Source organism: Rosa rugosa, chromosome 5 (assembly GCF_958449725.1).
Source record: "Rosa rugosa chromosome 5, drRosRugo1.1, whole genome shotgun sequence".
In the NCBI taxonomy this organism is placed as follows: Eukaryota; Viridiplantae; Streptophyta; class Magnoliopsida; order Rosales; family Rosaceae; genus Rosa; species Rosa rugosa.
The window spans coordinates 17,813,651-17,824,342 of NC_084824.1; the positions used below are offsets into that span (position 1 = coordinate 17,813,651).

General features: G+C 39.6%; 1 protein-coding gene across 1 annotated transcript; it reads right to left on the bottom strand.

Moving 5' to 3' along the window:
- Nucleotides 1–7,958: 7,958 nt before the first annotated feature.
- On the bottom strand, nt 7,959–10,248 carry LOC133708049 (probable indole-3-pyruvate monooxygenase YUCCA10). Its single transcript, XM_062133498.1, has 4 exons — nt 9,377–10,248; nt 8,691–8,924; nt 8,250–8,372; nt 7,959–8,170 (listed from the first exon to the last, which is right to left on the bottom strand). Exons 1-4 carry the CDS (start codon nt 10,013–10,015, stop codon nt 7,970–7,972), a joined length of 1,197 nt encoding a protein of 398 aa, XP_061989482.1. The 5' UTR covers nt 10,016–10,248; the 3' UTR covers nt 7,959–7,969.
- Between the last annotated feature and the right edge of the window lie 444 nt (nt 10,249–10,692).

Here is a 10,692-nt window from a genome sequence, read left to right on the forward strand (position 1 = left end):
CGAACAATTGGGCTTACTATTTGGGCCTACCAATCGGCCCACCAACTTCCAGCTCGGCTACGGTATGAAATTGTACATACCGTATATAAGTATACATACCGTACAGATCGTGTATACGTATGCATACCGTACAACTGTATATACGTATGCATACTGTACAGACCGTATATACGTATGTATACCGTACATACCGTATATACGTCCGTATATCAAGCATATACGAGACCCAAAAATATTTGTAAGAGGTAGGGTTCGAACTCCCGACCTCAAACACGAAGGTTTTGCTCCCAACCACTGAAGCAAGAGCTGCCTTCATTAATATATGCTCACGTGTTATATTTATTATGTCATAAGTGACATAAATGAAATAACGGGGAAGGCAAGGTTCGAAACCTCAACCTGCCGCACGAAACCTTTGTCCCCCAACCACTGGAGCACAAGCTGTGCTTAATATAATGTGTACAAATTTTATACTTATTATGTCATAAACGAACATAATAAAAATAAACGAGAGGCGAGGTTCGAACCTCAGACCTCTTGTACACGAACTGTACACTCAACCACTCGAGCACGGCTGCTCACGTTATTATCCATACCAATCCTTTTATTTAAACCAACTGTTTCAACTGTTTCAACAATTCGGCCCAAAACATCCAAGACTGTTGCAGAAACCCAGCCCAACGTATCCAAAACTGTTTCAGAAACTCGGCCCATCATGTCCAAAACTGTTTCTGAAACTCGGCCCATCAGGCCTCCACCCACAGCTACAGTGATGCCTTGATCCGAGACAGGCCCAAGTACGGCCCACTTGTGTCACGGCTTATCCCTTCCGTGATTTACGGCAGTCAAATCTGCTTTCGGCTAAAGCTGTCTGCCACAGCATCTCGAGGTTCGGCCTGTCCCCTTACACGCTCTCCACGCGCCAACAACTTTTCCGGGTTTTCGGATGACTTTAATCCAACGCGTGGATTCAAATTCTGAGATCGTTCATCCAACGGTGGAGATCTGCTCACCTTGTTCTATAAATAGGTGCATTCTGGGGAAAAACTGTTCACTCCAAAAGAAAAGAAATTTTCTTCCGAGCTCAAGCCTTTCTCTCTCAACTCTTCAGCCTTTCTCTTCTCAAATCCTTTCTTCATCAATTTCAATCCTTCTCTTCTGATCTTCTCTCCCATCTAGTTGATTCAATCCCATCTTTCCTCTGAACTTTCAGATCTTCAATCTTTTCCTCCAAATCTTCAATCCTTCTTTCTCAGATCTTTTCTTCCATTTGAAGATTCGATCTCATCTTTCCTCTGAGAATCTCAGATCTCCAATCACCAGTTCAACAACTCCAATCCTTCTAACAAAATCTCCCTCAAACACTAAACCATGTATTCCTCGATTTCCACATCCTCTCACCCCATGACCCAAGAGCCACGAACTCTGCAACTAATGGAGCTCCAAACCCCGCAACAAATGGAACCACAACAACAGCAACCAACAGAGGAGGGAGGAAACACCCAAGCAGCTGGAAGTAGTGCCAACATGGATTTCTGGCGAAGCCGTACCAGGTGGATTCCTACTCCAGAACAAATAAGAATCCTCAAGGATCTTTACTATGTCAAGGGATTTAAGTGCCCAACTACAGAGCAGATTCACGAGATCTGTCTCCAGCTGAACCAGTATGGGTATGTTGAGGGTAAGAACATTTACTTTTGGTTCCAGAACGTCAGGGCTCGAGAGAAGCAGATGAATAGGTGTAATCAGGCTGCTCCAGTGCCCATGAGAACTAGTTCTCTTGGTACTGGTAGATCCATTGATCTCAATTTTGGGTCCACTGGTTCTACTGGTGCTGGTGGATCCATCGACATCAATTTTGGGCCAGCTGGTGGATCCATTGACATCAATTTTGGGTCCACTAGTTCTACTGATGATGGTAGATCCATTGATCTCAACTTTGGTTCCACCTATTCTACTGGTAATGAAGGATTTCTTGATTTAAATTCTGTTTCATATTCTTCCTCACACTTCAACACTAATACTAGTACAACTCTTTTGGCACAACAGGAGGACAAACATCCCTGCAACAACGAGGAGGAGATCACCAGGAGGTTCAAACTCTTCCTCTGTTCCCCGTGCACGGCGAGGACGTCTTTGGTAACCTGAAGGCTACTTCCGAGGAAGGTAGCGCTTTTGGTTACTATTCTGGTGGCTCAGGCGGTTACCACAGTGGCTCAAACGTTTCTCTTGAGCTCAGCCTCAACCCATCCGGAGCTGCTGACTAGGCTTAGTATAGCATAGTCCTCGCTTTTTTTTTTTTTTTTTTTTTTTTTTGTAATATAAACTCAATAAGATGGTGTGCATGTTTTCTTTCCTGTTTGTTTAACCAACAACAACACCAAGGATCGAACCTTGGTCACCCAATACTGTTTTCAAAACCATAAACAACTCTACTGCACACATCTTTCATAATGATGCAATAAAAACAATCACTCAAAAAGAATCCAACAATCAATTAAGTCGCATCGAGGTCTAGCTAGTATCCTCTGAGTCAAACCAAACACAACAATTTCATCGATAGGATTAGGGATTTATAAAGCTAAACACATCCTGAGTTAGCTAGGAAAAACCCACGTTTTTAGAGTTACTCTTACAACTCTTATAGAATCTCGATAATTCCATCTATCAATTGTTTCAACAAAAACTCACCACAATTCAATCCCTAACATTTAGCGATTCAGAAATCAAATCAAACTCCATATCACATAGTAATTCACTTGAACCACTATGGATACCTAACAAAATCACTAAAATCAATATCCGAAATTGCGTTTAACTATAACACCTAAAATCAATCACCAAAGGCACACACTCTCATCCAACATCATTCACAAGAACTGATTCTAACTCTCCCAATTAATTACACCAAAATCAACTCCATTGCAAAACTTTAAGTGTCCCGCCTACTTAAACTTAAAACACACAACAACTTCAAATTCACTGCAGCCCATCTCCATACTACGATCCAAAACTTAAGAAAACTAGTTCACCACACAAAGGCCACAAAATTCAATTTCATTCACTTGAACAAAACTATATTCACAAGTCACGGTCAGGTCATCAACCCATGGTGTTCAAATGAATAAATTTCAAATCCAGTTTTCCTTGTGAATCGTAACGTATCGTTCCAAAATGATGCAAGTAACATCAACCACGTATATAAGACACATCTCGCGAACTCAATTCAAATTCAGAATCACCAAAACTACTACTAATTCCAATTCTACCAACAATCCTGATTCTGAAGGAATTATAGTACTCAACGACAACCCAAAACAATGGTCTCTCCTCTCTAACCATCGAGCACAAAATAAAATTCTTGTCTCGCACCTTAAACCCTGCTTAACAACTTACAAGCACAAGGAAGAAGTAACCGCAATAATTCCTTCCCTAACCGCAACACTACTCACAACTCCACATGAGTCAAGAATCTATTCAAGAACATTAGTATATCCAACTTAAAAAGGCAAAATTACCATCGATTAATACTCGTATCCACATTACAGACGAGCATAGGTCCAGACCATGCCTTCAACCAAACACTTCAACAATCAAAAGAACCTCATTTCCATAAAACAATCCTCGTTGACTTAACAGAGTTGAATCAAGAGGTTCCTATTCCTCAAGGATTGTAACTCGCGGCCACTGAACTTATTCTCATACGAACCTACAAGACAACTGTAAGGTTCTAAGTACAACCCCTTCGAATATCCATCACCTAAGGAGTATAGTATGCTTGGCTAATACTTGTATAACACTTAAAACACAGTATAAGTCAAATACAAATTCATATTAACCAAGTCAATACTATAGGGAATGTATTCACGTTCCCTAAACGACCTAGCGGCCTAAACAACTCCCAACACTCACGCATACCCAATGACTTAGCCAATACCAAAGAGCACACGATGGGGATCCGCTGCAGACGGGCCATCACTCGGAAGGTATTGACACATCACCAAATATGCACCTTACGCTCTGATACCAAACTGTCACGCCCCGAATTTTGAATAATAAATTCAAATCCGAAACCTGAATAATTACAATTACAAAAAACCAAATCTCGAAACTTCGAGTTCATTATTACAATTCACTCTCACAATATATTATAAAGCTCAAATGAGCATAACACACCTCACAACTTACAATTGTTGTAAAACTCTAACAATTGCTCTAACCGCACGATCACCGTCCTGGTTCTCCTGTCCTGTAGGATTACCCGCTACACAATTTGAATAGTGTACCGGGAGTTGCAACAACACAAAACCCGGTAAGCTTTTTACAGCCAGTATGAGTAAACAAGAAGAACTGTTGATTTATTAGATTTCAAGACTACCACAAACCCACGTTACTTTCTCACTCTCATATATATATATAGACACTTATGAGTTACTCTCAATTTAGCTCATAAGATCACTCACTCTCATATATGTATGTAGACACTTATGAGTTACTCTCAATTTAGCTCATAAGATCCCTCACTCTCATATATATATATAGACACTTATGAGTTACTCTCAAATTCGCTCATAAGATTTCCCAACATTTGGTAGACAGACTCATATATATATATAGACCCTTATGAGTTACTCTCAATTTCCCTCATAAGGTTACCATATATATATTGACACTTATGAGTTACTCTCAATTTCACTCATAAGGTCACTCCACATTTGGCAGACAGACTAGAGCTCTAACTGAACGTAACCACTCGTCCGGCCACAGACGTGATTACGATTTAATACTATTAATAACCACCAGCCCGGTACGAGAGCGTGATTCACTAATAGATGCCATGGTCACCTCGTGACCTAGTGATCTCCACAGATCACAACAATTTATTGTTCCTCAACAATAAAACTCAACACCTCTCACAATATATTGTTTCTCAACAATAACTCAACACAACTCCAACAATACATATTATTTCACGTAATAATATATATACAGACATTCACACAAGAATGTCTAATACACCAACAATAGTTCATATGATTGCAAAATAAAGCAATTAAATATATTGGGTTCGTAATATGAACCACGTGAGGTTTACTCACCTCGATAATCCCGCTGCGTCTTCAATTCAGCTCAAAATACGATCCACAATCGTCCACCAACTCAAACCGTCAATCACCTAGTCCAATAATGATCTTGACTTAGCCAACAACTCAAATATGTAATTAAACGACGATCCAACGCTCAGATTCAAATTAAACGATGATCCAACGGTCGGATCTGAATTTAATGATGATCCAACGGTCGGATCCTCACGGATCGCCTTTAGGATCATCCTCCAAAATTATCACGAAGATCCAACGGTCAGATCTTCCTGAATCGCCTTTACTAACATCTCCACAAAATTATATGAAAATCCGACGGTCAGATTCTCACGAATCGCCTTCCGAATCACTATTTCTCAATTATACGAAGATCCAACGGTCGGATCTTCGCCCGTGACCTCACAAGGTCACCGGGACAGTCATACGATCAACATATCCAAAATTGAAGCAAAACCGATGGTCAGATCTTCACAGATCGTAAACCGAAGATAAACGTAAAAACGTTAAATAGTAACGTCAAAACGTAAATCCACTATTTATCAACTTTTTCTAACATGACCATGTTATATATCAAAACGCTCGTATGGATGCATAGATCATCGCCTAGATAATGAAAACTCGAAATATGGTCTGATGCGCCGCCACAAGCGGTGGTCAGTGGGCGGTCAACGCGGCGGTCAACGCCGGTCAACCACCTCAGATGGCAAAGTGACCAACTACAAACTGGTTCAAAATGAAAGGGTGATCGACTTCCATACCTGGAGCTAAGTCTGGTTTGGCCTAGATCGTCCTAGATCAAGCGTTGAAGTTGGATTAATCCGGAACGTCTGATCAGATTCCAGATTAAATCAGGGACGTCGAAAAAGTCAAACCATGATCTAGCGTTCTATACAAAAAATCGTGATGAAAGGCTTACATGGGGATGATCAGCATGAGGAGGAGATCACGAAAATGGGGACGATCGGCCCATGCAACGCCGGAAAAATGGTTTTCCGGTCGGGTCGGGTTCACCTAGCTGGGGTGTCTTCGATCTCCATCTGGGGGCAGCGGCGGGGCAAGGCGGTGGCAGGGAGCGGCTGGGCGGCTCGAGGCGACCTCGGGGAGGGCCGGGTCGTGGCCGGAGGAAGAGCGACGGCGCCGCTGGCGTCGGGTCGGGTCGGCGGGTCGGCAAGGGTGGGGAGGGTTTTGCGCGAGAGAGAGAGAGAGAGGGGGGGGACTATTCCGCAAAAAAACAAATTTTTTGTCCTTAATGAAAAAAAATCAGATATTTTTCCTATTTATAGAAAATTCCCAATTTTCAAATATTCATAACTTAATCATACGAACTCCGAATATTGCGTTCCACATGTCCACGAACTCGTATCGACGAGCTCTACAACTTTCATGAAGGAAGTTTTCCCAAATTTTGAACGTATAAAAAGTCAACTTTGTTGACCCCCTAAAAACGTTCGTTTTCGAAAATAAAATCGTTCGAACTAATTCCACAACTTTTCCAAGCTTCGTACTCGCTCCTACTATCGTGAAATCATTTCTAAAAAAACCACGGAATTTAATTTGGATTTTCCGGGGTATTACAGCTTCAGCGATCAAGCTATGTATTTTGGATTGGTATACTATCTGTAATGGAGGTGTTTGTTTCCAATTGTTTTCAATTGTTTCCAACAGCCCTATATTTAACTATGATGCAATATTTGAGAATCCTTTTGACTTGGACTGTGATGTCTAGCAACCCTACCAAGGTGAAAAGGATAGAGGAAGGAAATATGTGTAAACCTAGTGGTCATAGCTATAGAATGAAGTTCCAGTGGTCATAGTATGCAGAGGTATCTCATGGAGGTGTATTTGTTCAATAACACAGCGGTTTTTAATGGAGATATTGATCGATACTCTCCAGCATCATTGAGAAGAGCTAAAAGAGCAAGATATAGATGACGTTAGGCAACCTTCAATATTGTTTTCTTGAATAATTTATTGTTGAGATATATTCATGATGTTGTTAATTGAGAACTTGGGGGATTTTTCAAGCAAGTTTTATTATTTTTGTTTCTTATGAGACTGTGGTTTCCCCATTTGTAATCATGCAAGCTTTATTAATGAAGTTCCTCTCCAATAAAAGCTCTTTTAGTTTTCATGTCCTTTTTGATAATTACATTCAGTTTACCAAACACCTTCAAATTACTTCTCATTCTCACAGCATTTTTAAAAACAGTTTACCAAACACTCACTGCTTCTTCTTACAGCCAAAGCAAAAGCACTTCTGGCCACAGCAAAACTAAAAGCACTTCTGGCCACAGCACAACAATCCCAAACTAGGCCAAAGAGATATATCATTTTTTTTTTTGAAAAGGACAAAGGCATATATCTAAATAGACGAGGAACGTCTCATGTGGGAGAAGGAGAGCATGTGCATGAGTTTATCAGCTGAGTATTAGCTAGATGGGGTTTTCATGCCCTTTCTTCTCCAACGTGAAGCCCTTACCCGGCCGCTACAACCTTGCCCTTCAAAACACTTCAAAAAAGAAGAAATAAAGGTCGGTTGCATGTGAATTGGATGAAGAAAGAGGGAGGAGGAGCTTCAAGAAAGAAGAAAGAAAGGTTGAGTTGCAGGTGAATTGCACGAGGGAGAGATCGAATATTGCAGAAAACAGAAGGGAACACGTACGATCTCCGTACATGTAGTACCATAAACGTACATAAATAACAAGTTTAATAACACAAACAAACAAACTAGCAAAGCAGACACACACACACACATCTCTGTGGGGTTCAAGTAGTACATATAGTACCATACACGTACAGATAACAAGTTTAATAACACAAATCAGCAAACTAGCAAAGCATATATATATAATAAGGTCCGAGCCGAGCTAAACCATTCTTGCAGCATAAGTGGGTTTCTGTGCCATTACAAGCTGATAGATATCTTCAGCAACAGCCTTAGAATCCGACGAAATCCCTTGAATTCCCCTCCCTGTGAATCCAACAGAGTAGACGCCCTTTTCTCCTTTCCAGTGGTTTGGATACTTGTTCTTAGGCTTGTCATCCTCATTAAAAATGAACTTATAATCCTACATAGTAACATTAAGATCTCTCACTAATACTGAATGAAGACGTTTATAACTGAATATATATGTATATATATGTTACCTTGAGCCAGTTGTGCGCAACGCTTCGATAACCAGTTGCCAACACAATGGCATCGAAACGCTGGAGGGCACCATTTTTGAATTCCACAATATTGTTGTGTATCTTCTCTATTCCTGGGAAAACCTGTCAGTATATATGAAGAACGTCACTGATAGATCATAAGGGTTTATATAATAAGGCCTTGTAATAAAAAAGTTTCTAAGGTCGAAGCCTGATTTTACAACAACTATAATTACAGGTAGTGCAGATTAAATTTCATGCATGCAAGTTCACAACCAGAAAAAGTTTATTCTAACCCTAAGAAAAAAAGTCTACGAGTCTTAGTTTTACTCTGTTAATAAAGGTAGTCAAAACGTTAAACTAGTTAGTGTGGAGCAATGCATGAAAGCTTGTTTTCATTAGTTGTTATTAAATATATGTGTATCAATTATGATTAAATACCTTAATCTTTTGGGAGCGAATTTTCTTGATAGTTCCACGATCGATTACCGGAGTCTTTCCAGTAAGTGTTTTGTAGAAAAAAGGGCCTTCAGCTGGTTGATGAATCCCATAGCTGGGCAGATCACTGTAGCTAAACATGGCAAGAAATGAAACGAACCTGTCTACCATATTCACCGGGACGAAATTCAACAGTATCATCCCAATTCGTACAATTTCTCTGCTAAGTACATGAAGCTGCAAAATTATTCAATAACATCGGTATGCCATAATAAAAAATAAAAAAAATTTATGACCTTTCTTGAAAAAAGCAGCCAATAAGTCATTTCACGGAAACCATATGACCAAGGTTTTGAAAACCCAAATTTTTTTCTTTTATTTAATTTTGAAAAATTACTATTGTTTAAGTGAAAGGCTAAGGGCATGCAATCTAATATTTGGAGGCAGAAAAAAAAAATACAAATTAAAACAGTTTGGAAAGAGAGAGAAACCCTAGCTAGCTTCTCTACTTTATAAAATTAATTATTCCTTATTCTTATTTGTTTGGCTAGAATATTCTAGACTTCTTTCTCATGCCATACACCAAGATCCTGTTGATCAAACTTTTCTCTTTGAAAGAAAACCATTTTGATGATATGAAAGAGAGCGAGTTGTATATAAACAAAAATAGATAAAGATCGAGATGTTACTTGGCTTCTAACAACAATGGATGCATGAGCTCCATTTTCTGAGAGATCATTACTAATCTCCATGCCAGAATTGCCACAACCAATGACCAACACACTCTTATCTTTAAAACTCGCTCCACATTTATAATCACTCGCATGAATAACCTTTCCATTAAAGGTCTCCAGTCCAGGCAACTCTGGGATAATTGCCTGGCTATTTTCTCCGGTGGCCACCACTAAGAAATCCGCATAGTACACTTGGGGGCAAACCTCCTTATCAGTCACCCTAGTGTTCTTCACTTCAACCTTCCATTTTTTATCAGCTTCTTCGTAAAAAGCCGACTCAACATTGTGACAGTAATGGGGGTTGACGTTGAAACGGGAAACGTACTCGTCCATATAGCTTATGAACGTGTCTTTGGACATGAAAGTTGCAGTGCTGAATGGGTGCGGCATGAGAGGCAGAGAGCAAAAGTTTTTCGCCAAATGAAGACTCAAACGGTCGTAGGACCGTTTCTTCCAGAGGGAAGCACAACAGTCTTCCCTCTCGAAGACGAGGTTTGGCACCAACATGGAGTTGAGCAGCGCTGAGGTTGCAATGCCTGACGGGCCGGCGCCTACTATCACCACCGAAGCATTCTCAAACACATTGTTCTCCATTTTTCTTGAAATCAAACTCTCTCTTTTTCTCTTAAGATAGACCGCTAGCTAGGGAGTATGAAGCATAACAAAGCAGAAGCATATTTTATACTGGTGAAACAAAGAGAGAAGACTTGACTGATTGACCTTGTTCAAAGTTAAGCGAAGTATATTTTATTTGTTCAAATTACAAAGACTACCGTTACACTTACTATCTCCATTCGCTTGTTGATGCATGCAAATTGCGTGGTGTGTGTCAACTTTCAAACGCTCGAGGATGGTAATAAATTAATTTTGTATTTTCAAGATTCACTTGTTATGGTAATAATTAAATACTTTTTTTTTCCTTATAAATCGACTTTATGATAATAAATTAATATTTTTTCTTCAATCAACTTTCATGGTAACAAATTAAGGGGGGTGTATTCAATAAAGACTCTATAGGATTGTTTTGTATTTTAAGATTCATTTAAAATCCTGTGGTATTCAATTTAGATTTTAAAAAGTCCTTTAAAATCTTGAGATATTCAATCAAGATTTTAAAAAGTCCTTTCAATTCTGGTGGTATTCAAAAGCCCAATGATTTTGAAGGAATTTATTAAGGGGTTGTGACCACTTACACAATTTCAGCTTAAAAATTGTCCACTTACTCCACTAAGAGTTTTTTAACCCCATTTACCCAATATAACATCTGTTGA